This window comes from Papaver somniferum, chromosome 9 (genome assembly GCF_003573695.1).
Source record: "Papaver somniferum cultivar HN1 chromosome 9, ASM357369v1, whole genome shotgun sequence".
Taxonomy (NCBI): Eukaryota; Viridiplantae; Streptophyta; class Magnoliopsida; order Ranunculales; family Papaveraceae; genus Papaver; species Papaver somniferum.
This window is the reverse complement of record NC_039366.1, coordinates 22,536,580-22,561,738: the sequence shown is the minus strand read 5'-3', so window position 1 is coordinate 22,561,738 and position 25,159 is coordinate 22,536,580. Positions and strand designations below refer to the sequence as shown.

Genomic DNA, 25,159 nt, shown 5'->3' with positions numbered 1-25,159 from the left:
GACAAAGTTTTTCGCATAATTCCTAGCCGAACTTCTCTATGCAACTTCCATTTTCAACTCATTTTGATGATTGCTTCTTGTTTTTTCAACCAAAAACGAATGACAAGTAATGGGTTTGTGAGAATATCTTTGTTAATGATTTAAATTAAGCTCTCTCTCTATATATATAGGTGGTGGTGGTAGTCAGAGGTGGTAGGTGATGGTCGGTGGTGGTGGGCTGCGGTGGTGGTTGTATATATATATATATATATATATATATATATATATATATGGTTATTAGTATTTTTTTAAAATTAAATTAGGTTAAGGATAGGTTAGTCATTTCCACATTTTAGGACGCCCCTTATAACTAAAGGGTGATGTTCTTATCAAATAGTAGCCCCCCTCCAAAATTTAGGGATGTAAATTGGGCATGGCAGGGCAGCCCGACCCGTTTCCTGCTACAGGCCAGGCCAGATAGGCCAGGCCAGATAGGCCTCATAATTAGCTACCCAAAAAACCCGTCAGGACGGGCAGGCCAGGTAGAAACACTTATTTGAGGCCCAAAACTTGCCCAAAGCACATTCTATAAGCAGGCCAGGCCAGGCAGACCAAACAGGCTTCGGGTTTTTGGAATTTTCAAAATTCTGCAACAAACGATTTAACTTCAATCTATAATTTAGAGATTGAATGAACTATAAGTTAAAATAATCTTAAATAATTAATCTTCTAAATGTAAAATAGAAATGAAAATAAGAATTTTGATCCAAAAAATAACCAAAATACACAACAATTTGCTCTAACATTAGAACAAAAATCCTTAAAAAATTTAAACAGATACCAGGTCAGGATATTCGGGCAGGTAACAAGCCAGGCTAATAAATTTTAGAGAAAACCCGAACCCGCTCATTTAAACTAACAAGGCCAGGCCAGGCGGACCGTGGCGGACTGCAACAGGCTTTGGGCTCATTCGGGTACATGCAAGCTCAGACGGATACAAGCATGCCGAGTATTTTCGGGTATTATTTACACCCTACTCCAAAATGGAGTAGTGCCCAAAAAACGGTTCTAAAATTAGTAGGTTGGTTTGACATGCTGGGCTGGTTACGGAACTGGCCTAGCTAGCTAGCTAGCTGGATCGTTTCATAAGATCAGGCCCAACTTAATATGTATCGGAGGTTAAAATATTAGAAGAGGAAGAAAACAGCACTCACCACTTAATGCGCAGCTCCTTTTTACTAGAGTTAGAGGAGCAACAGGGGCGGAGAAGTGCCTAGGATGGGGAAGTGAGAGCAGTTTTCACAAAACCATTTTCACAAACCGCGTCGGCTAATTTACATAGTTTGTTGACCCCAAGTCTTTTTCTTCTATGTAAGTTGACCCCAAGTATGTGGTCACAAGTTTGAGACCCCACACTGTCTCTGGTCGCGACTAGATTGGATATCCTAAATTTTAATTCGATAAATTAATAACTCTACTGAAATAATAATTTTTTTTGGTCTCAACGCAATTAATTTATCAAAATTTTACGGTATATAGATACCGGAAGCCTCAAGCTTCTCTCCTCTTATTCAACACCACCGGTAGAGACTTTCCCATAGATCTTCTCTTCCATGACAATCGACAACCGCGAGTTCAAGTATGCTCGAATTACAGGTTACAGTTGTGGCACATCAGAGGTTACAGTCGAGAACCCTATGACAGAAAGTAAATTCTTTATTGAAATCCAATTCAGAAGTGAATTCGTTCATCGTACCACCAGCGGCTTTACTACTAAATCACCATGCTCCTTTTGACAAGCAAATAAAACGACACAACACGATGCGACCGAAGGTGTTCCAGGTTGATTATGCCGACTTCTTTGCCTCTAAATATGTATTCCGTAGTGGCCATATCAGGAATCTCGTGAGTTTTTGCGGAACTAAAAGCTTCCGGAGGAACATAGTTGGACGTCAAATAAACTTGATTTGTAAGGAAGCTGCGGACAATGTCAGAGAAAGAAAGCCATCTCTTATTCACGTCGGAGTAAACATAAAAACCCTGCTATTAATAGATGATTTTCATGATGAAATAGGTGAAAATTCTTTACATGTTTGTCGAAGATTTCAGGCCCTGCCAGAACCAAGGAAATTTGGTGATGAAACCTACGATTATGATGGTAATGATAATACTTTTACTCCTTATTGCGTGATTTGCTGGGATGAATTTGAAAAAGGGAATGATGTTATCGAGACGCTATGCTGCGGTAAGGTATATCACACAAAATGTATTCTTGGGTGGTTAAACATACGCAACGTTTGTCCCCTGTGCCGTTCTGGCCGATAAACATATGCGTTACTGCTTTCCCCTCGTACCATGATTAGTCTTTTTGGTTTTAATTTTCTACAGTATCGAGATACAACCCTAGAGCCATAATTTTAGCATGGAAACTTTCATATCGTTTCTGCACAAAAGCACGTATTTCTCTCTTCAAGACTCATGAGTGTTAATATGCTAGCTACTAGCTAGGATGAATCCTTGAATTTTTAAATTCAACAAAATATGAGATTGGGCCTTAACGGAACCATGAAAATCCGTTGGACATTCAGACTAGTTAGGATTTTTGTTAGCACACAATACAACTATATGTAGTGGCGGTGGGTGGAAGCCAATAACAGAATTAACAGAATTTTTGGTGGTTGGCGGTTAGCTTACTTAGCACTTTAAGCATTTTTTCTTTACATTCATAATGTCCTGCCTATTAGTTAATTTAGAATTAGAAGCAATTAAACCCTAAGGTTTGTATGGTTTGATTGACGATGTTTGATTTCAATCAAAATGAAAATCATGGAAAAACAAGTGTTACATATTTTCATAAATATTTGGCACTACGAAAGTGCGAGACAGCGTCTTTTAGAAAATGCAAGGTACATGCTGCAATCACACTCCATAATAATGTAAATATTTCAACTCCATGGATACAAGAGACTTTCCTATTGATACTTTTGAAATCCTTTGTGTAGTAAGTAAATGCTATCGGTGCTAGGTAAGCTGATCATGAGTTACAAGAAGTTTATATAGAGGAGAGAGTTATCTGCTTATCAGTCGGTGCAGAAATGAAGAGAGGCGCACAAGCACGACGTACCTATCTAGCATTCATATATAGTTGGGAATTTTTACATTTGGCCATGTGTGGTGAATGGAAAAACTACTAGTTGGTGGTACGTAAACGAACCCATCTCAGTATCATAGAGTCGAGTCAGTATCATAGAGTCGAGTACAGTAGTATTAGGTGACACCATCCGAGTTGATTTTTTTTTTTTTTTTTTTACACATTAGTAATACTTCATTTATGTTATTTTCATATTCTGGTGCGTCTTTCTTTGAAAGCAAAGATTAAAATTTTATTAGAAGACATGGAAAAACAAATTTGAACCTAAACCACAAGCCCAACAGAAAATAAATCAGTTATCCAAAACATCCTCCCAATTTGAAATCAAATGAAATCCCTGAAATTGATACATCTAAACTGGAATACAAAGACCCCCATTGAAAGCTCAATCTTTTGATTTCAGTGATTACCATCTACTTCACTCTATCTTTCTCTACACATCGCTGCGGCATTTCTTTCAGCTCACAAGGCCCAATGCCCCAGGTAATCGCAAAAGCAAGCATGTACCAAATCTTGTTGGTTAATTTAAGCTCCATCTCGTGCACCCAAGTAATAGTGCCATTCTGGAGGAAATGAAATAGTTCCAGATATTATGGTTGTCTTCTTAAATGAAATAATTTAAGCTCCCGTTCCAGTATACCATATGACACATTCTTTCTTAAGATATGAATGAAACACATCCCTATTTCTCAAACTACCTTGGAACGAAAGAACAAGTGCTAAACAATTCGGCAGTATGCTCGCAGCGCACACCGAGTTCTGCACACGAACTTTTATGACAAGCTTTTTTACATAAACCAATACTTAAGAGAGGAATCTTAAGTTTCTCTTCTTCGTGCTTTCTTCAATGAAATTTGCACCTATTTGCTAGCAACACAGTTACCTGCTATGACTTTGCGTTTTTTAAACTTTATAGATATCAACCTTCCATATCTTTTCTTCTTTGGGTCATATAAAACAAAACCCCCATCAATCTCCCATAGAATCTCATTGTTTTCAAAACTCCAAATTAACTTCAAATCCGGGCTATGGGTAACATCCTTTTCGGTAATGGTGAAACTCTTAGTCCAAGATTTTCTTAGGGAATAATCGCTGACAACCGCGGAATAACGTATCTTGAGATATTATGATGAATAATAAGTAAACCAAGCACAAACAACTATGAAAATACGAGAAAGATAAATTAACTCACAAGACACAAGATTTATAGTGGTTCGACCAATATATACAACTTGTATATACTGTCTACGTCCACTTTGAGCTGCACCAACTCAAATCCACTATGAAGGAAAAAACGATTACAGCATCGTGTGAATCCCAGCAAACCCTTGGTTACACTGCAACAATTACCCGAGACGATAACCTTGTCTCTTGTTCCTCACCAATATGCTCTCACAAGGAAACCCTAGTTTTAGACCTAAAAGATATACAAGAAATCTCTCACCGATCTCTTAATCGTTTTCTACACAATACACAAATTCTACAAGGCCTAACTACCTATTTATATAGGTTACAAACTTGGCCACCAGGAATTCTAACCGGTTTAGGATACCCCTTCCCTAAAGAACCACGGCTAACTTTAGGAAATAATTAATTAGTCTTCAATAACTAACAATCTCCCACTTTGAAGACTTATTGATTGTCTTCCATTCGTCAACTTTGGATTGACGGTGCTAAAACATCTTCCTTGTTAGTGTGGCTCCACTCCCAGATCCTCATTCTGAGAGACCAACTAAAGCCTTGCAGAGCTTTACCTTGTCTGATGTAACTCCCTTGGTAAACATATCCGCCGGATTCTTCGAACCAAGAATCTTCTCGAGCTTCAACTCTCCTTCTTCTAAGAGATCCTGAATGAAATGATAACGAATATCTATATGCTTCGTCCTAGCATGATAGGCTGAGTTCTTGGCTAAATGTATAGCACTTTGACTGTCGCTAAACAGAACATTATCTCCTTGTTCCTTTCCCAACTCAGCTAATAATCCTTGTAGCCAAATCATCTCCTTGCTCGCTTCCGTCACCGCTACGTACTCCGCTTTCGTAGTAGACAATGTCACCAACTTCTGTAACCGTGAGTTCCAACTCACTGCAGCTGACCCCATAGTATAAACATAATCGGTCGTACTTCGCCTTTTATCTACATCACCTGCGAAGTCTGCATCCACATAACCCCTCAAAATAGAACCACCTTTTCGATAGCACAATGGTACGTTTGTGTTACCTTTCAAATACCTGAGAATCCACTTCACAGCTTCCCAATGTTGTTTTCATGGGTTGCTTGCATATCTACTCACTACTCCCACTGCATGTGAAATATCCGGTCTCGTGCACACCATAACATACATTAGACTCCCAATATCCGAAGAATATGGTACGTTAGCCATGTACTCCTTTTCTTCATCTGTCTTCGCACACTGCATACTTGAAAGACGAATTTGACTTCCAAGTGGAGAACTAACTAGTTTAGTATTCTCCATATTGAACCTTTTCAACACTCGTTCAATATATTCAGCCTGACTAAGCATAAGTACACCCTTAGCTCTGTCTCTTATGATCCTCATACCAAGAATCTGCTTTGCTTCACCAAGATCTTTCATAGCAAACTCACTTGCTAATTGTTTCTTCAAATTCTCAACTTCTTGTAGAGATGTTCCGGCAACCAACATATCATCCACATACAGTAGTAATATGATGTAGTCAGAACCATTCCTTTTGAAGTAACAACAATGATCTTCATTACACCGTGAGTAACCACTTCTATGCATGAAGTTATCAAACTTCTTGTACCACTGTCTCAGGGCTTGTTTTAAACCATACAAACTCTTCTTTATCTTGCACACCATCTCTTCCTTGCCTTTTACTATGAATCCTTCTGGTTGCTTCATGTAAATTTCTTCATCTAGGTCACCCAAGTGCCATTCTCATCAAGTGAATTTATCTCATCCTCCATAGAAAATTTCCACTTGCCTGAATCATCAGCTGCTAGTGCTTCCTTAATATCTTCAGGTTCGCCTTCATCCGTAAGTAATAGATAATTCAAAGCATACCTTGGGTTTGGTTTAGGAGTTCGTGACGATCTTCGTATTTCTTGTGAAACTGTAGGAATAACTCCCACTGCAGTACAAGTCTCTTCAACTTGTACTTCTCTGCCATCAGCAACGTCATGCTCTTCTTGTTCCACACTTCTTCTAGAAACATCATCAATATCGATATAAAACTCCTTATCGACGTTGCTTGACCTGAAATCTTCAACTTGAGTTGTATTCCTGTCTTTGTACATCTCATTCTCATTAAAAGTGACATCTCTACTTCTAATAACTTTGTGACCCTCATAGTCCCAAAGTTTATACCCAAAAGCGTCAATTCCATAACCAAGGGATATACACTTCTTTGCTTGAGCACCTATCTTAGACCTCTCACTGGGACTAAGATGAACATAACCAACACAACCAAAAACTTTCAAATAGGAAAGATTTACCTTTTTTCCAGTCCAAACCTCCTCTGGTATCTTCATATCTAATGGACTACTAGGTGTCCTGTTAATTAGATAAGCATCCGTCTCTGTTGCATGTGCCCAGAAGGTCTCGGGCAAACCAGACTGCAACCTCATGCACCTTGCACGTTCATTCAACGTCCAATTCATACCTTCTGCTACTCCATTCTCCTGTGGTGTCCTTGGAATTGTCCTCTCCAAACGAATTCCATTCGTAGCACATAACTGTAAGAATTCTGTTTTGTCATACTCACTACCGTTGTCTGACCTTAGACACTTCAACTTCAGACCAGTTTCTGTTTCAACCAAATCTTTCCACTTCTTAAACACTTCATACACCTCGAACTTATTCTTCATGAAGTAAATCCACACCTTCCTTGAGTGATCATCAATAAAGATGACATAATGTTGGAACCCGCTGTGAGATGCAACATCAATTGGTCCCCATTCATCCGTGTGAACCAAATCAAGTTTTGCACTTCTCAAGTCTCTTCCTCTTCTGCTGAAACTAACTCGTTTTTTCTTTCCAAGAACACATTCTTCACAAAAACTCATATCAACAGACTTCACCTTAGGTAGATATCCTCCCGAACATAAAATATTCATGTTCTTCTCACTCATGTGCCCTAATCTTCTACGCCATAAGTTAGTGTCTTCACCACTATTAGTCACTGCTAAAGTAGTTCCGTCTGAAGTCCGGTATAGAGTACCGACTCTAACTCCACGAGCTAACACCATAGCCCCTTTCTTTACTTTCAAATTGTGTTTCGTTAACTCAACTTCACAGTCATCATCGCAAACTTGGCCCACAGACACCAAGTTCTTCTTCAAATTTGGAACGTGTCGTACATCCTTCAATTTCCATGTCGAACCGTTGACTTTCAAGATCACATCACCCAAACCAATGATGTCGCATGCTTCACCGTCACTTAGGAATACTTGGCCATAGTATCCTTCTTCATAAGAGATCTAATACTCTTATCACCCGTTGCATGGAAAGAATCTCCCGAGTCTATAATCCAAGACTCATCTTGCTTGTCCTCAGAGAGTAGTAGAAAACCTTCCGTAATCATCTTCTTGTTATCAACAAGGACCTTCACCGGTTCCACAGCTGCAATTAAGTTGACCTCTTCTTGATTACCTTTGTTTCCACCATTATTAGCACCTTTGTTTTCCGGAAAATCGCGCTTGAAGTGTCCTACTTTCTTACACGCCCAACACTCAACAACACCTATAGGTCGAGATTGAGATCTCCCCCTAGACTTCCCTCTATACTTCCATCTGGATTTGTTGTTGTTGTTCCTATTTGAACTCCTGCCTCTATCTTCATCATGCATACTTAAGGCCGAGCTTGAAGAACTAGAAAGATAACCTTGTTCTATTGTTATCTCCACTTCAGCAATTAACCTTTGTTGCACATCATCAAGCTTCAACTTCTCGCTCCCTGCAGAATTGCTTATGGTTGTCCTTGCAGTCTCCCAACTCTTTGGTAATGACGACAACAACCGTAAATCTTGAACTTCATCATCAAAAGTAATACTAACTTTTGAAAGTTGAGAAATAATTGATTTAAACTTCCCAAGATGTGCTAAAATCGCTTCTCCTTCTTGCATCTTCAGATTAAATAATTGTTCACACAACATAATCTTCCCCGAGGCTGATGACTTTTGATACAACTTTTCAAGTTTATCAATAAGATTCTTCGTACTAGTTTCCTCTTGTATGTTATTGTAGACTTCCTCCGTTAGGCATCTACGGATCACGGCTACACACTTGCGATCAAGAGTATTCCATTCATCGTCTTTGCGTGCTCCCTTTTTCACAACTCCACCCAATGGATCAGCAAGGTCTTTCTCATATAGGTAGTCTTCCATCTGAGACTTCCAAAACGCAAAGTTCTCCCATTAAAAACTTTAACCCTAGCTACCGTACTTTCGTTATTATCACCCATAACTCCCACTCCAATCGTACTACGATAAACCCTAAAGCTCTAACCCGAGCTCTGATACCAGTTGTCAGGATTTTCTTAGGGAATAATCACTGACAATCGCGGAATAACGGATCTTGAGATATTATGATGAATAATAAGTAAACCAAGCACAAGCAACTATGAAAATAGGAGAAAGATAAATCAACTCACAAGACACAAGATTTATAGTGGTTCGACCAATACATACAACTTGTATATATTGTCTACGTCCACTTTGAGCCGCACCAACTCAAATCCACTATGAAGGAAAAACGATTACAGCGTCGTGTGAATCCCAGCAAACCCTTGGTTATACCGCAACAATTATCCGAGACGATAACCTTGTCTCTTGTTCCTCGCCAATATGCTCTCACAAGGAAACCCTAGCTTTAGACCTAAAAGCTATACAAGAAATCTCTCACCGATCTCTTAATTGTGTTCTACACAATACACAAATTCTACAAGGCCTAACTACCTATTTATATAGACTACAAACTTGGCCACCAAGAAGTCTAACCGGTTTAGGAAATCCCTTCCCTAAATAACCACGACTAACTTTAGGAAATAATTAATTAGTCTTCTATAACTAACATCATCACCCATACATCAACTCGGACACGTGAAACATGGGAAATTAGACAAAGACACCCTCCCAACACTTCCACATCAAGTTGGCACCACTGATTGTACTTATAAGTTGATCGTCGATCTGGAATAGATTCTTCGGGTAATGCCACCTCCTTGAGTATCTCATTGCTAATATCAAAAGAGACCAGAACTTTGGAGCTTCGAAATTGTTCACCAATGGTACGCGCAAGCCAATGGATAGCTCCATTAAGGTGCACTCCCTCATTTGCTTCGGAAACTGTAAACTCGTAATAAGGTATGTTCTGATGAATTGATTTCCATTCATTTGAACCTAATGTATAAACATCAACTTTAGAATGTCGCTGTCCAAAAGGAATATCCGAACTAACAATCCTTGCCAGTTTGTAATTGCCAATTTTGCAATCATATCCAAGCCCATATGCGACTCCGACTCTCGTATTATCATACTGTATATCACTTCCCGGTATTCTCTTCTGCTCATTGGTTAATGGATTCCAAAAACATATGCGTCTTTCATTTTGAACGTTAGTACGGATGCAAAGCCAACCATCACATGAGCACAAAGACTCAAATAGATAACGTACAGGTATGGAAGGGTAACGCATCTGATTAGTAAATTTACTGTAGTGGTGCACTGATGATGATTTTGATAACGGGAATAACGATGATATTGACTTATAATCTATGGAGCAAATCTTTTCCATGGACGAATGATAAAGAATGCTAGGGTTGCTTTTCATGTTATTAAGATGCATATTTGTAAATTCACTGCTAGCAATTACAGTAGACAAAGATTTGCTTACGCATAAAAATCGTGAAAGAGATTTCACTGGTAATCTTGCAAAGATTTCTAGCTGAATCTCTTCTGGAAGGTTTGGCATTGCAGCCGCTTTCTTCTTCAGCTTCCTCCTGGACATGGTGCGAGAGGTTTTCCAAGCTCTTTGCTCTTCCGTGAAACACTAACCAGAAAAGAGCGGGTATAAATAGGAAGCGGCGGCTCTAATCTTGCTGGCCAAGTCCACCAAGGTTGTGTTTGGCTTAATTCCACACTAACCTCATAGAATCCCTGATCAGGGAAAATAAAAGTGAATCACAGACGGGCGGAGCCAGGTTTTAACGAGAGGGGGTGCAAAAAAATTCTCCACCCATACTGGAGGTACGAAATGGACTCGGCCGACCAATTAATACCAAAAAATAAATAAATAATATATAGGGGTGTAAATTTTGCCGGCAGCCCGAGGCCCAGTACCGTCCGCCCTGTCCCATGACAGTTCATGGGTGACCGCGGCCCTTTACGGGATGGCCCGACCTAGCCCATTTAAATAAGAGGGCGGGCACAGGCCACAATTCAAATTTTCTTGCCCGGCCCAATACCCTCCCTATTATCCCGTCAATGCTACCCGCCATGTTAGCCCGCTAGTGTTATCCATTTACCTAGCCTAAGTGACTGTTCTCATTTGTTTTATCCAAGAATATACTTGGTATACATACTTAATACAGTCAACCCTCATAGTTTTCATATGTATTTCTTAACTTTTATTCCATTGAAGTCTAATTTTGTTAACCATATAGAGAAAATATTGAGCAAAATCTAAGGCAATTTCCTTTTCTGATGATTCAATTCAGGAAAAATTATAGGAAGTTTAGTTTATCTTATTCCCATCTCAATTCTCGTATTTGATTATTAATTTTAAGTAAAACTTGTGTATTATTACTACTTTCTTTTTATTTTTAACAATATATATGTATAATATATATATTTGTTTGTAATATTCAAGGCCCTCCCGGCCCTACCCGCCCGACCCAAATTACAAAACTGGCTTGGGTAGGCCATGGGTACTAACTGTAGATAAATAACCCTGCCCGCCCGGCCCTTTTAATTTCATGGATAAGAGATGTTCCGGCCCGTCCTATACCGTCACATTTAATAAATAGGTCGGGTTGCCCGGACCGGCCCAATTTACACCCCTAACAATACACCTTCCGATTCTAAATAATAGGCTGGTTTGTGTGTAAATTTGCATACAAACCAGCCTATTTTTTTGAAACGGACGTAGTAATTATTATTGGTCTTGGGAGGCAGCTGGGATGGGTGTGCAACTAACACGCATACTCTAAGCTGTCTCTGCCCTGATCACAGAGGTGGAACTAGTAATTTGTAGAACTTTGAAGGTGCCTCATTTTTGGACGAAAGAACCACCAAACCCGTTTCGGTTGACTGCTTAACGTTAAGAGACTAATCCAGTATAGGTGAGAGTTGAGACTAACACTATTAGGTGGAGGAAGAATCATAGTAGTAAAACAATCAAACATAGAAGACGAGCATAAAGAACACAAAATACAATAGCAGACAACATCAGCAGAATTCAAGTGATGATGGCTTCATTGATGACAGAAGTGCCAAACCTTAAGGAGAGGTGCATTTCTCCAAATTTACAGCAAAATAAACCCGATAACAAAAAATGGTACCAATGAATAGGTAAATGAAGATAAATATTTTTTTATCTGAGGAAAATCCTGGACTCTTAGACACTGGTAGTATGGCTCCTAATTGAACCATATGCTCTAGCAGCACCACCCCTTAGAACAAACTGGTGGTATACAGCAGCAAAAGCAGCACCTATGAAAGGTCCGAACCAAAAGATCCCCTGCACCACAACCCCATCCAGACAAACGTTAATTACTCAGCAAATAAATTTCTATTAAAATTGATTCAATAAGCAGCATTATTGTTAACCATACCATGTCATCCCATGCCTTTGCTTTGTTGTAGACAACAGCAGCTCCAAAAGATCTAGCGGGGTTTATACCGGTTCCCGTAATTGGAATGGTAGCTAGATGAACCATAAACACCGCAAACCCAATTGGCAGTGGTGCCAAAATCTAATTTTGAACAACAATTCAGAAAAATTAGTACACAATTCAGGAGCTAAGAAATTCTTAATTGGCCAATTCATAACTGTGCTATAAACAGTAGAGACAGTGCTTACTGGAATATGGGAGTCTCTAGCATTTCTCTTAGGATCAGTGGCTGAAAAAACAGTATAAACAAGAAAAAAAGTTCCCATTATCTCTGCCGCATATGCATCTAGTTTACTGAAAGAGTCTGAAACTGAATTGATCCCACCACCGTATTGGTCGTAGTAAGTTGGTTGAGAAGCTTTGACTAATGCAACACCAACAGTAGCTCCTAAGCACTGAGCCACAATGTACAACACTGCCCTGGGTAATGAAACTTTTCTTGCCAGAAATAACCCAAAAGTTACAGCCGGATTAATATGCCCACCTGCACACCACAGAAACAAAGTTTGAGAATGAAAAACTAATGCGTATAAGTGGTCCAGGGAGAGACGGGAAAGATAACGTACCAGAGATACCGGCGGTGCAGTAAACAAGGATGAAAATCATAACACCGAAAGCCCAAGCAATACCTAAGACACCAACACCACCACATTCATCCTCTCCTATGTGACTGGCATAACCAATTATAGTCAAGACCCCAATGTAGAGGAACAAAAGAGTAGCTACAAATTCAGCTATAATGGCTCTGTAAAAGGACCATAGCTTAAGTTCATCTAAACCGAAAAATGGTGCTGGTGGGGGGTCATGATAATCCTTTTTTGGAACTTCACCAATTTGCTCCATCTCTTCTATTTCATCATCACCCATACCTTATTAGATTCTAGCAAATCTAGCGAGCTTTAATTAACAACTGTTTCTCCAGAACACAATACAGTGCTGAACTGGGTTGAAGAAGCTTAGACGGCAGAGATATGAAATTTATTATGGAGATAAGCTTGAGCAGTGGTAGACCAGTGGTAGTGAAGTAGCGTTGAATGTTGATGGAGCCCCTTACCCACACAATAATAGATTTATTTTTGTTTCGTTTTCATAATGAATATGCACTGGATGACAATTAATATCTCAATTCCAGCATATCAAGTCTATCGACATTTATAGCATCCACACTGCAGGATATTGGTATCCATTTTGTTCATAGAGGTTATTTATTTTTAATAGGAAAGGAAATAGATTAAAATGGATAAAATTTCATACTGTCTATGTCGGCCTGGATTTTCACCTGAATCCAAGAAGGTCAGTCATTCATAGATATGCTTTTTGCAAATTAAGAAATATTATCAGCTGTTTGCTTCCCAAAGTACAAGTCCAAAAATCAAAAGATTGCAAAACAACTAAAGAGTCACTAATTAGGTTGATAGTTGTCAGTTGTCACTTTACAGACGTAGGATTTCCATTCATGGCATTTGTCACATAATACTGCCTCCAGTAGATTCCGAACTTGCTCTGGATGTATTGCTGTTGAGGTGAAACATCCAACTCCATTGCAAGTGCCTGTAAAATTCCCACGAATTAGTTCAATTCCTACTGTTATGTTGTCGATGTTTTAGGAAGTTTCTAGAATATTCTAAAATCGTCTAGGTGTTTCCTTAATTTGGTATAGGTAGAGGTTTCCTAATTTAGTTAAACTCAAGGTTTCCTTTTATAGCTATGTTTAGGTTTCCTAGTATAACTCATATACTTGGAAGACAAGTTTGTAACCTATATAAATAGGTGTACAAGTCTTAAGGGAAAACACACAACACAATTCAGAGAAGAGTTCTCATAACTAGAGAATTTTAGGGTTTAGAACGTTTGGTTCATAGAGAATTGTTTAGGGTTTGTGAACATCATCCTGCTGGTCATAGTTGTGGTTTATTCTCTGTAATTCGTTCTATAATAAGAGTTGATCGTAGCCGTTTGTGGACGTTGGCATATTGCCGAACCACGTTAAATCTTGTGTCTTTCTTTGTTTCGTTTAGTGCATCTTATTTCTGTTTTCTTTAGTTCTACGTTGATCCAAAGAACTATTAGTGTCTTGTGAGGTTAATCCTAAGGCATTAATCCTAACAAGTGGTGCGGTGAGCGTGGAGAGGATCATAGTTGGAAGTGAAGATGTCTAGTTCTACATCAAGTGGAAGTTTTTCGAAGGTGCATGGATTTGATATTATCAAATTCAACGGGAAGAATAATTTTACATCATGGAAAACTGATGTTAAAGATATTCTTGTTAATATGAAACAAATCAAAGTGATCAAGGACAAACCAGCAGCGTTACCAATGGAATGGAGCGATGAGAAGTGGGATGACCTTGTTTTGGAGGCGTGTTCAACTATTCGGTTATGTTTGTCAAGGGATATCACTCATAATTTTTCGAGTGAAACCTCTGCAAAGGTGTTGTGGGATAAGTTAGAGAAGCTCTACTTGCAAAAGGATTTGACTTCGGAGATTTACTTGAAGCGCAGGCTTCATGCCTTTCGGATGGCTTCAGGTAAGCCTATGGTTGATCATATTAACGAGTTTAATAGATCTGTTCTGATTTATCTAACATCAGTGTGACTATTTCTGATACGGACAAATCTATGATATTATTATGTTCTCTGCCTCCATCGTATGATGGTTTCGTTGACTACTTGCTGAGTGTGAAAACCGAAGGAGACAATAAGTTGGTTTTCGATGATGTGGTCGCTGCTTTACAAGCTAAGGCATTAAGGAAACAAGATTTAAGCGATGAAGCACAAGCCGTGGGTTTGTTTGTTGATATAGGAAAGAATAGTAATAAGAAGCAGAAGTGGAAGAATCGTTTCAAGAAGAACGATATTGAGTGTTATTATTGTCGTAAAACTGGTCATATTAGGGCTGATTGTCTCAAGCTTAAGGCAAGAGATGGGAAACGTGAGAAATCAGATTCGAAGAATGTTGTTGCTTCGGTTGCGGAAGGTAGTGAAGTTTTAGAAGACCCAATGTGTGGTTTTGATGAGGAAGTATTAATCGTTACATCAAAGAGTTATCTCAATGATGGTTGGATGCTTGATTCCGGTGCTTCGTATCATATGTGTTCTTCAAAGGATTGTTTCACTACTTACAGAGAGGTGAATGATGGTACTGTTATGATGGGAAATTCTGATGCCTGCAAAACAGTTGGAGTTGGTACGGTACAGGTTCGTTCGCATGGTGTTATCACAACACTTTCAGAGGTTAGACGTGTTCCATATTTGAGGAAGAGTTTGATTTCGTTAGGAGTATTTGAATCACTTGGATACAAGTATGTTGCTGAATATAGATTGTTGAAGGTATACTATGACGGTAGTTTGAAGATGACCGGTGAAATACATGGTAATTTATATTTCTTACAAGGAGATATAGTTTTTGGTGGAGCTATGGTTTCTCAATCAATTGATGAGAAACAGGTGGAGTCAACACGTTTATGGCATATGAGTCTTGGGCATATGAGTGAGAAAGGTATGTCCGTGTTGAGTAGTAAAGGCTTGCTTGGAGGTGAAAAGACTTGCAAGATTGATTTCTGTGAGCATTGTATCTTCAGGAAGCAATGTAGGAGCAGTTTTGGTACCGATGTACATCAAACGCAGGGTATGTTAGATTACAACCATTCGGATGTTTGGGGTCCCTCTCGTACAGTTTCTAAGAGAGGTGCTAGGTGGTTTGTGACCTTTATTGATGACTTTTCAAGGAGAGTTTGGCTTTACACCATGAAGCATAAGAATGAAGTCACCGAGGTGTTTAAGAAGTGGAAGAGCATGGTAGAGAAACAACTTGGTCGTGTGTTTCAAAAGATACGTTCCGATAATGGCGATGAATACATCGAAGACCCATTGAAGGAGTTTAGTGAGGAACAAGGTATCGTTAGGCACTTCACAGTCAAGGGTACACCACAACAAAATTTAGTAGCGGAAAGAATGAATCGAACGTTACTTGAGAGAGCACGGTGCATGTTGTCAAACGCAAGTTTAGAAAAGATTTGGTGGGCTGAAGCAGTTAATACAGCGTGCTATTTAGTGAATCGATCACCATCAACAGCTATTAAGTGTAAGTTACCTATGAAGATATGGACCGGTAATCCCGTCAATTATTCTAATTTGAAGGTGTTTGGTTGTCCAGCCTATTTTCATGTGAAATAAGATAAGTTGGATGTTAGGGCTAAGAAAGTAATTTTCTTAGGTTATCCACTAGGTGTTAAGGGGTATCGGTTCTGGTGCCCAGAACTGAATATGTTTATTATCAGTCATGATGTAACCTTTAATGAGAAAGCGATGCATGATTCAAAGAAGTTCACTGATTGGGACTCTCAAATTGAAAGTGAAAGTAGTAGCGGTGTTGAAGATGATTTGATGCAGGTGGAGCAAAGGGTTCCTAGTTCATCTACTATAGAAGAAGGAAAAGAAACTCTTTTAGAAGATGAAGTTGAGTTTGAGGTTCCTAGTGAGGAATCTACACAGCAACAAGTTGAGAATATTCCGTCCTTGACGTCTCAACGTGAGAGACGTGCACCAGTCCGTTATGGTTTTGATGAGTTTGCATCTTATGCATTATCTGTTTTTGAGGATGAGTCGTTTACCTTTGAGGAGGCAATGAGTAATACTCATGCAGTTGAGTGGAAAACAACCATGGATGAGGAGATGAAGTCTCTTCACAAGAATCGCACTTGGGAGCTTGTTAAGTTGCCTAAGGGTCGAAAGAAGATTAGGTGCAAGTGGGTTTATAGGGTAAAGGATGGAATTCCAGATTCTAAGGGTGTCGTTAGTGGTGTACGATACAAAGCAGGTTAGTAACTAAGGGATATGCACAAAGGGAAGGTGTGGATTATAATGATGTTTTCTCTCCGGTTATTAAACACACTTCTATCCGAGTCCTTTTAGCATTTGTGGCGCAATTTGACTTAGAGATCGAGCAATTAGATGTCAAAACAACATTCTTGCATGGAAATTTGGAGGAAGACATTTATATGTCACGGCCCATTGGTTATGAAGTTGCTGGTAAGGAAGATTATGTGTGTCGACTTGAGAAATCATTGTATGGTTTGAAACAATCGCCAAGACAATGGTACAAGAGGTTTGATACGTTTATGTTGCAGCAAAAGTATACTCGTAGCAAGTATGATCAGTGTGTGTACTTTAAGAAGTTTCCAAATGGAGGTTTTATTTATCTTTTACTCTACGTGGATGACATGCTCATAGCTGCAAAGAGCAAGTCAGAAATTGATGTTTTAAAGAAACAATTGAGTTTAGAGTTTGAGATGAAGGATTTGGGTCCAGCTAAGAAGATTTTGGGTATGGAGATTACTCGAGATAGATCTAAGGGGAAGTTATGTCTTACTCAGAAATCCTATCTTGAGAGAGTTCTTCGTCGCTTTGGAATGCATAACACCAAAGCTATTAGTATTCCAATTCCGCCTACAGTTAAGTTATCAAAACAGTTGTGTCATACTACAACTGAGGAGAAAGAGTTTATGTCAAAGGTTCCCTAAGCTAATGTGGTATGTTCTTTGATGTATGTTATGGTTTGTACTCGTCCGGATATTTCACAGGCAGTTGGTTTAGTTAGTCGTTATATGGCTAATCCTGGAAGAGCACATTGGTATGCGGTGAAGGGAATTTTGAGATATCTTTAAGGGAACTTGGATATTGGTTTAGTGTTTGAGAAGGAGCAGAATTTGAAGGTCTGTGGATTTGTTGATTCTGATTATACGGGTGATAGGGATAAGTGTCGTTCTACTTCAGGGTATTGTTTTACATTGAGTGGAGGACCTATCAGTTGGAGGTCTATGTTACAACCAATCGTAACTTTGTCTACTACGGAGGCAGAGTATATTTCTGTGACGGAGGTTGTTAAGGAAGAATTATGGCTTCGTGGTTTGGTTAAAGACTTGGGGATTATACAACGGAGTGTTGTTGTAAACTGTGATAGTCAGAGTTCTATTCATTTAGCTAAGAACCAAGTTTATCATGCACGGACCAAGCATATTGATGTTCATTATCATAAGGTACGAGAAGTTGTTGATAACGGATTAGTACAACTATTGAAGGTTGATACTGAAGATAATCCAGCAGACATGTTGACGAAAGTCGTTCCGAAGGTCAAGTTTGAGAGGTGTCTCATCTTGATCAAAACTGCTCGTTGTTGAGGCCCTAGGGGCATTTGAGGCTGCGGTTAACTTGAGAAGATCAAGCTCAGTTTGGTGGAAACATCGGCAAGGTGGAGAATTGTTATGTTGTCGATGTTTTAGGAAGCTTCTAGAGTATTCTAGAATCGTCTAGGTGTTTCCTTAATTTAGTATAGCTAGAGGTTTCCTAATTTAGTTAAACTCAAGGTTTCCTTTTGTAGCTATGTTTAGGTTTCCTGGTATAACTCATATACTTGGAAGACAAGTTTGTAACCTATATAAATAGGTGTACAAGTCTTAAGGGAAAACACACAACACAATTCAGAGAAGACTTCTCATAACTAGAGAATTTCAGGGTTTAGAACGTTTAATAGAGAATTGTTTAGGGTTTGTGAACAGCATCCTCCTGGTCATAATTGCGGTTTATTCTCTGTAATTCGTTCTATAATAAGAGTTGATCGTAGCCGTTTGTGGACGTAGACATATTACCGAACCACGTTAAATCTTGTGTCTTTCTTTGTTTCGTTAGTACATTTTATTTCTGTTTTCTTTAGTTCTACGTTGATCTAAAGAACTACTAGTGTCTTGTGACGTTAATCCTAAGACATTAATCCTAACACCTCCAACCTAAGACTATAATATTAGAGAATCAAAATTTTCTCCACTGGTGATTTCCGACTGACAGAGTCTTGATTTTGGGTCAAAGTTGATCCCAATTGGCCATTACTCTAGTCATTAATGTGAGTACTAACAATCTTCACTGTTAAAGTGTTCTCTTCCACGGTAAAAATTTGGTACCATTATTATCTGAAATTGCTAAATTTGACTATTTAAGATGAAAATTGGTGTCCATAACTTGCCGGATTTTGAGTTACTTTGGTCACTCTGTGATGTTAGCTGCGGATGGACTTCCTCTCGAGCACTCACTTTCATAGCTCGTTTAGTCTTATTCAAGGTTCGGCACTCTATTTCCAATTAGCTGTGAAACTAAACTGTCTTGAAGCCTCTTTGAACTGTTAACACCACATAATCCTCGAAAGCTCGTATCCTCATATTTTTTTGTGACTCCGTGCCCCATTCTCAATCTAGTACAGTATTAATTTCTTTTCCAAATTTTGACAATTTCCACCACTTGCTTCTTTTTCCCAAAGGAAAATGCTGCATTATAATCATCTAGCAATTTTGCACTTGACAATAGTTTTCACTGAAATGGTAATGATGGGAATTTACAACTCCATGAGCACGGTAATGGATGCCAAGACCATATTCTGACTACTGAAAGACCAAATCACTTACCAAAGTCATGAACCCTGTCCTCGAGACCTCTTTGAAATCAAATATTCCTAGCCTAGAAACACATCTCACATTCTTATTGACTCATAGTTTCACTTTTCGAGTTGACTGACGGTTCATTTATCAGCTGACCGTATTATACTGACTAAAAAAATAATAATCTTTTGCCAAGCAAAAAATCATTAAATTAGAAAAAGCAATTAACACCAAATTTCTTATATATAAAGCTAGTACATGGAAGATTGTGAATACGGTTTGTACAAAACATTAAGCATTATTATGTGATACAAGAATAGAATTTGCTAGATGAGCATTGCTGGATCGACGAGTAGCCATAACTATGAAAACTCCCAAGCACAAAAGAAATGTAAAAATGAAACAAAACACAACAACTGCAATTGCACCAGCTTTAACTCTATAACCCTCGCTTTTGACGGTTTGGGTAATTGTTAATTCCTTCTTTTCTTCGTCTTTTTCGACTGATAATGACTTTGTTCGTGTTATAACTGATGACGGAGTACTGCAACCAGAACGAGAGTAGTTACAATTGGTTTCTTTCTTCGGAGACGAGTTCGGATAGTTGAAGAAACTGAGAGCAGATGGAGAGAAGAATGGTGCTACTGGATATTGTTTTACGAGGCCGTGAGGAGCTCGGCCTAGTTGTAAAGGTGGAGGAGGAACTGAGAAAGCCAGATTAGAAAGTGAAAACAAGAGAAAGAAGAAGAACCAAGACATACTGATGATGACCATGGAACTAGTCATTGTCGTTCTCTATATTGTGGAATCAGAGATGTTAGTGAGCAGAGACTGGTAGCTAGAACTAACAAGTAGGCATGGTTAAATAAAGGCCTCAACTCTCGTGCACAAGGCTTTCCTTTTGGTACAGGAAACTTCACGTTTTTGTACGCACCACAAGACTTGTGAAGCGTCATCAGTAACAGAAATAACTTCCATAATTAAGTCTGTCCGTAGGTATCACGTATGTACGTGAGCTTAGCAATAACTACAGGCCAAAAGCACGCAAGACACGCGTTGGTCCACCAGATGAATCATGCCAGGAGCCCTAAACTTTTAAGACCAGCACAAGATCCTTGGCCCTTGCTTTGACATGGCCCCATGACTCACAAGCTTGATTAGTTGGAAATTCTCAACGAGGGTGTTAAAAGAGTAGAGTATGATAAGACATATTTTTTTTAGCAGCTTATGCTGCAGATCACCACATTATACTTTTGTTGTTTTTAGTTGTTTTTTTTTTTTGGGTGGTGCTATTCAGCTTTCTATTCTCCACCTCCCTACTCTGCTCCCTCTAATCTAAACTCCATATCTGGATAATGATGAATCCCACCTATACCTGAATGTGATTCAAATTATAAATGTGTGGTGTAGATTGGAGGGAGCAGAATAGGGAGGTGAATAGCATTTTTGTCTTTTTTTCCCTTCCAAAAGAAAAAAAACAACTTATTTTGGTTGTATTATTTTTCTTTTCTTTTTTCTTTAATTTAAAATAGTGCATTAAGTCTACTTGGTAATTGAATTCTAAATCTAGGAAAGAGATAAAAATCGCACTGGCGTCTCCTCAATGGAAAAGCGATAAAAAATGTAAGAATCTCAAATTCTAGGAAAATTAGTAGTCTACTAGCTCAACACTTAAAATAAAATAATCCTGAAAAAACGAAAACAAAAAAGAATTGTTAAGACTTTTTTTTTCTTGTGTGTGTTATTCTTGTTTGGCCATATTATTCAGTCAAACTCGCATTATTATTTTTCTTTTTCCCGTAAAGAAACTAGTGCTAGAAAATTTTGAACTCGGACCACTGATATTATTACCGAATAACTTTATTATTTTACAATAGCGATGTCGGCCTCTTTTTTCTTTGAGGTCATATGATATGGGTGGAGACCTTATATCCTGGAACGCATATGATATGGATAAAAAAGAGTTAGTGATTAGTGATCAATTGAAATGATTTATAACACACTTGAACAATACGCTAGTAAAATTGTACTAGATGATTCGAAAAGATAAGAATCTAATGAGAATGTACTAACCAAACACTAATAGATCTCTCTAGGCCTCTCTCTCTATTGTTGCTATATTGTCGCTAAACTGAAAAGGAACCAACAACAACAACAAAAACTCACCTGCTTTCTCATTTTTTAAGTTAAAGTGCTTATCCAATTAAGCTAAAATCAGATCATCATCTAATCACAATCTATAAAAGAAGAGGAGAATAAAAAACATACAATGATATAAAGGCATAATGTAACTAGATTTGGTTAGTTAATTAATTAATTAAAGTCATTTTAATATAGCAAGATAAACATCAAACTAAACTAACAATACCTTTCTTGAAAGTAATTAATATTTAAGGATCTATCCAAAAGCTAAAAATACTCCGCTAAAGTCTTAACCTAATTCCGCTTTTATTGCACCAATACATCATCTCATACCATATAGCCCATCATATTCACCACCAACCCACCACAAAACTTACTAAATAAATAAACTTGATTTGGAGAAGTGCTACAGTTACCGGCATTATTTCTCGCAAAAAATCCTGATAGAGAAATCAACGGAAGAGATCCAAGCTTCTCAACATTTGGATTGGTAATGCGCATACGAGAGTCCCATTTGATATACACGAAGGACAAAAATCAGGATGTTTATTTGGTCAGCATATTATTTCCGCTTGATTTACAGGGATCCTTTTCGGTTACTATTACGAACTAGCATTTATTTTAATTCTACCATGAGTGAAATAATTGAGAAAAACCGTAGAATCTTGTTAGTCAACAAGATAAGGCTAATAATGCATTATTAGAATGAGACAATAAGACCCATGTTAAACATAAATAGGTAATGGCGAAGTAGACGCACACCAAATTAAAAGCTAGTTTCGATTGAAATGATAATTGGTATGTGAGTTTTTAATCAAATTCTTTTTTATGGAATACTTAACAGAATGATTCCCAAAAACTTTGTGTGGCTATTACAGGATTACCAAATCCTATGAGGATTACCTATCCAGAAATCCAGTGACTACATTCTTCTGCAAACATTATGGTTTTGTCCTTCATTTTTTCTTGGGAGATTTTAGTGGGGGAGAGAGCTTCACTTCCCGAGCCAATTATTTTTCTTACCACTCGTTTTTGTGGACTTCTTTTTGTGTTTCTTTTTTTTTTCTTTTGAACTGATTCTCTATAGAGGCCATGTTAAAAGTTCTTAGTTCTTCCTAAAGGGCCATATTAGGAGAACAACTGTGGTAGAATATTCAAAGTAAAACCCACATAAACTTAGGAATAAGAATGAAAACAGTGGCTAAAGACATTAATACATTATTGAAAAACAAAAGTACTAGAGAGAAATAGCAAAAGAGCAGATAATATTACAGTTGACACTTGAAAGACTTTCATGAAACAAAAGGGAAAATACACTAATAAATAGAGAGATTATATCTACAAACTTCCAATTTATCAATCATCTTCTCGTTTTTCACCCTCTCTTTTCTTTTCTCTTTTTTTTTCAAGAAGTGGAGGGAGACAGACAGAGATAGAATAAATGTAAACTTTTTTAGATAGATAGACAAGTCACAAATCCACCACCCCTATATGGACCCCTAGAGGAGGAGCTCCATTATTATTATTCCTTGCAAACATCATCACCATCTTCCAAACATAAAAAAAAAAAAACATCACCCTTATCTCTATCCAACAATAATTCTTCAAGTCTTATTAGACACGAGCACTGCTCCTAAATGAGCCCAAAGCTTTAATAGCACCAGCCCTTAGGATAAATTGGTGGTAAATAGCAGCGATTGCGGCACCAATGAAAGGTCCGACCCAGAAGATCCACTGCACCAAAAACCCATTTATCCGAATTAATACTTGGTATAAGATTGATGAGTTAAACATGATTCAAATGCATAAAGAGAAAGTGATTATTATACCTGGTCATCCCATGCCTTCTCGTCGTTCAAGATAACGGCAGCTCCGAAACTTCTAGCTGGGTTAATACCGGTACCGGTAACGGGGATAGTGGCTAAGTGGACCATGAACACGGCAAACCCGATTGGAAGTGGTGCCAAAACCTAATTTCCACAAAAAGAGTTGGTTAGATTATTGAAAGACAACAAAGAAGTTTAGGTACCACCTAATGGCCACACAAACAGGAGAAAAACATAAACCACTTTTCAAACAGAACCGGTCCGGACCACCTTAAAAAGGACCGGAACTTAACATGTTTTCCGTTTGTTTGTTGATAATAAATTTTGGTGCTGATAGAATACTTACGGGAACATGGGAGTCTCTGGCGTTTCTCTTGGGGTCAGTGGCTGAGAAGACTGTGTACACAAGAACGAAAGTTCCGATGATTTCAGCTGCTAGACCAGTTCCTTTGCTGTACCCAGCGGAAAGTGTATTGGCGCCACCACCATGTTTAACGTAGTAAGCAGATTGGAAAGCCTTGACTAATCCAACACCACAGATTGCTCCTAAACATTGAGCCACCATGTACAGTACTGCTCTTGGTAGTGAAACTTTTCTTGCCAAAAATAGTCCGAAAGTTACTGCTGGGTTGATGTGTCCTCCTGCGCATCATAGAAAAACACCAGTTAAGATACTAACTTACGCCTCATTCAAAGTGAGGGAATATTATAGGGATTGGCTCATTTATGGTCTGACTCAGAACTTTTTTTATTTTTTGATCGGTGGGTCTGACTCAGAACTAGAGTGTGATTTCAGAGTAAACTGAAAATTCGCTAAAAATGGAGCCGAAAATCGGACTCTGTTGGATCTGAAGAGGCAGTGTGAGTCAGGCTATAAACCAATCAAGGTAAGATACTTGAATTAGACATTTTATTTAACTCATGTCTGAATAAATTGACCGGAGAGAGGAAAAACTTACCGGAGACACCGGCGGTGCAGTAAACCAGGACGAAGATCATACCACCAAAAGCCCAAGCGATACCCAAAATACCAACACCACCACAATCATCAGCTTCACTCTGAGCCTTGTAACCGATAACAGTCAAAACAGTGATGTAAAGGAACAAAAGAGTAGCTACAAATTCAGCAATAATAGCTCTGTAGAAAGACCATTTCTTAAGCTCATCTGCATCAAAAAATGGTGTTGGTGGTGGGTCGTGATAATCCTTTGCTGAGAATTCACCATGTTCTGCTACTTCGTCTTTTCCCATATTTTTGATTTCTCAAGAAACAGTACAAATTCAGAATAGGATAGTACCGGAAATAAAGAAGAGTTGAGTACTGTGGAGAGGAAGGAAGAGGAGTGAGTTTGTATTTGTGTTTGAGATGAGAGGAAACGAGGGTATTTATATTATAGTGATATCAGTGATAAGCTTCAGTGGTTGTGTAGAGATGATAAAATAGAAGTGGTGATTAGGTTTTTATTAACTAAATATTGCCGCCCCTTATCCCCACAGATATATTTTCTATTTTGCTTCGTTTTCATGGTTTTGGATGGATGGATGTCATTGCCACCCCCCCGGCCATTCTCTGAATACAAAATTTTGATGTAACTTTTCACCGACCATTGAATAGTTACAGTGTAATGTCCATCAGAAACTGTACTACTTGGAGTGAACTAGACTTTTCTTTTGTTATGTACTTGCATTTTCTGGAACACATTGATTGTCCATTAGGCGACATTTACACGTATTGTGCACGTTTTTATGCCATGGCAAGGAT

General features: G+C 38.4%; 3 protein-coding genes across 3 annotated transcripts; all 3 read right to left on the bottom strand.

Moving 5' to 3' along the window:
* Positions 1-9,164: 9,164 nt before the first annotated feature.
* On the bottom strand, positions 9,165-10,118 carry LOC113311564 (F-box/kelch-repeat protein At3g06240-like). The gene has a single exon (XM_026560390.1). It carries the CDS (start codon positions 10,116-10,118, stop codon positions 9,165-9,167), a length of 954 nt encoding a protein of 317 aa, XP_026416175.1.
* Positions 10,119-11,533: 1,415 nt separating this feature from the next.
* On the bottom strand, positions 11,534-12,996 carry LOC113310670 (aquaporin PIP2-5-like). Its single transcript, XM_026559411.1, has 4 exons — positions 12,570-12,996; positions 12,192-12,487; positions 11,944-12,084; positions 11,534-11,849 (listed from the first exon to the last, which is right to left on the bottom strand). Exons 1-4 carry the CDS (start codon positions 12,868-12,870, stop codon positions 11,727-11,729), a joined length of 861 nt encoding a protein of 286 aa, XP_026415196.1. The 5' UTR covers positions 12,871-12,996; the 3' UTR covers positions 11,534-11,726.
* Positions 12,997-22,769: 9,773 nt separating this feature from the next.
* On the bottom strand, positions 22,770-24,835 carry LOC113310018 (probable aquaporin PIP2-1). Its single transcript, XM_026558553.1, has 4 exons — positions 24,357-24,835; positions 23,744-24,039; positions 23,401-23,541; positions 22,770-23,305 (listed from the first exon to the last, which is right to left on the bottom strand). Exons 1-4 carry the CDS (start codon positions 24,646-24,648, stop codon positions 23,186-23,188), a joined length of 849 nt encoding a protein of 282 aa, XP_026414338.1. The 5' UTR covers positions 24,649-24,835; the 3' UTR covers positions 22,770-23,185.
* Between the last annotated feature and the right edge of the window lie 324 nt (positions 24,836-25,159).

What these genes read in the sequence shown, in the direction of transcription:
- LOC113311564 (XM_026560390.1), bottom strand. Translation starts at nt 10,118, where the DNA reads ATGTCCAGGAGGAAGCTGAAGAAGAAAGCGGCTGCAATGCCAAACCTT.
- LOC113310670 (XM_026559411.1), bottom strand. Translation starts at nt 12,870, where the DNA reads ATGGGTGATGATGAAATAGAAGAGATGGAGCAAATTGGTGAAGTTCCA. An exon ending in CTGCACCGCCGGTATCTCTG is followed by an intron (nt 12,488 to 12,569) that starts GTACGTTATCTT and finishes TGTGGTGTGCAG; the next exon opens with GTGGGCATATTAATCCGGCT. An exon ending in CAAAGGCATGGGATGACATG is followed by an intron (nt 11,850 to 11,943) that starts GTATGGTTAACA and finishes GTTGTGGTGCAG; the next exon opens with GGGATCTTTTGGTTCGGACC.
- LOC113310018 (XM_026558553.1), bottom strand. Translation starts at nt 24,648, where the DNA reads ATGGGAAAAGACGAAGTAGCAGAACATGGTGAATTCTCAGCAAAGGAT. An exon ending in CTGCACCGCCGGTGTCTCCG is followed by an intron (nt 24,040 to 24,356) that starts GTAAGTTTTTCC and finishes TATGATGCGCAG; the next exon opens with GAGGACACATCAACCCAGCA. An exon ending in AGAAGGCATGGGATGACCAG is followed by an intron (nt 23,306 to 23,400) that starts GTATAATAATCA and finishes TTTTTGGTGCAG; the next exon opens with TGGATCTTCTGGGTCGGACC.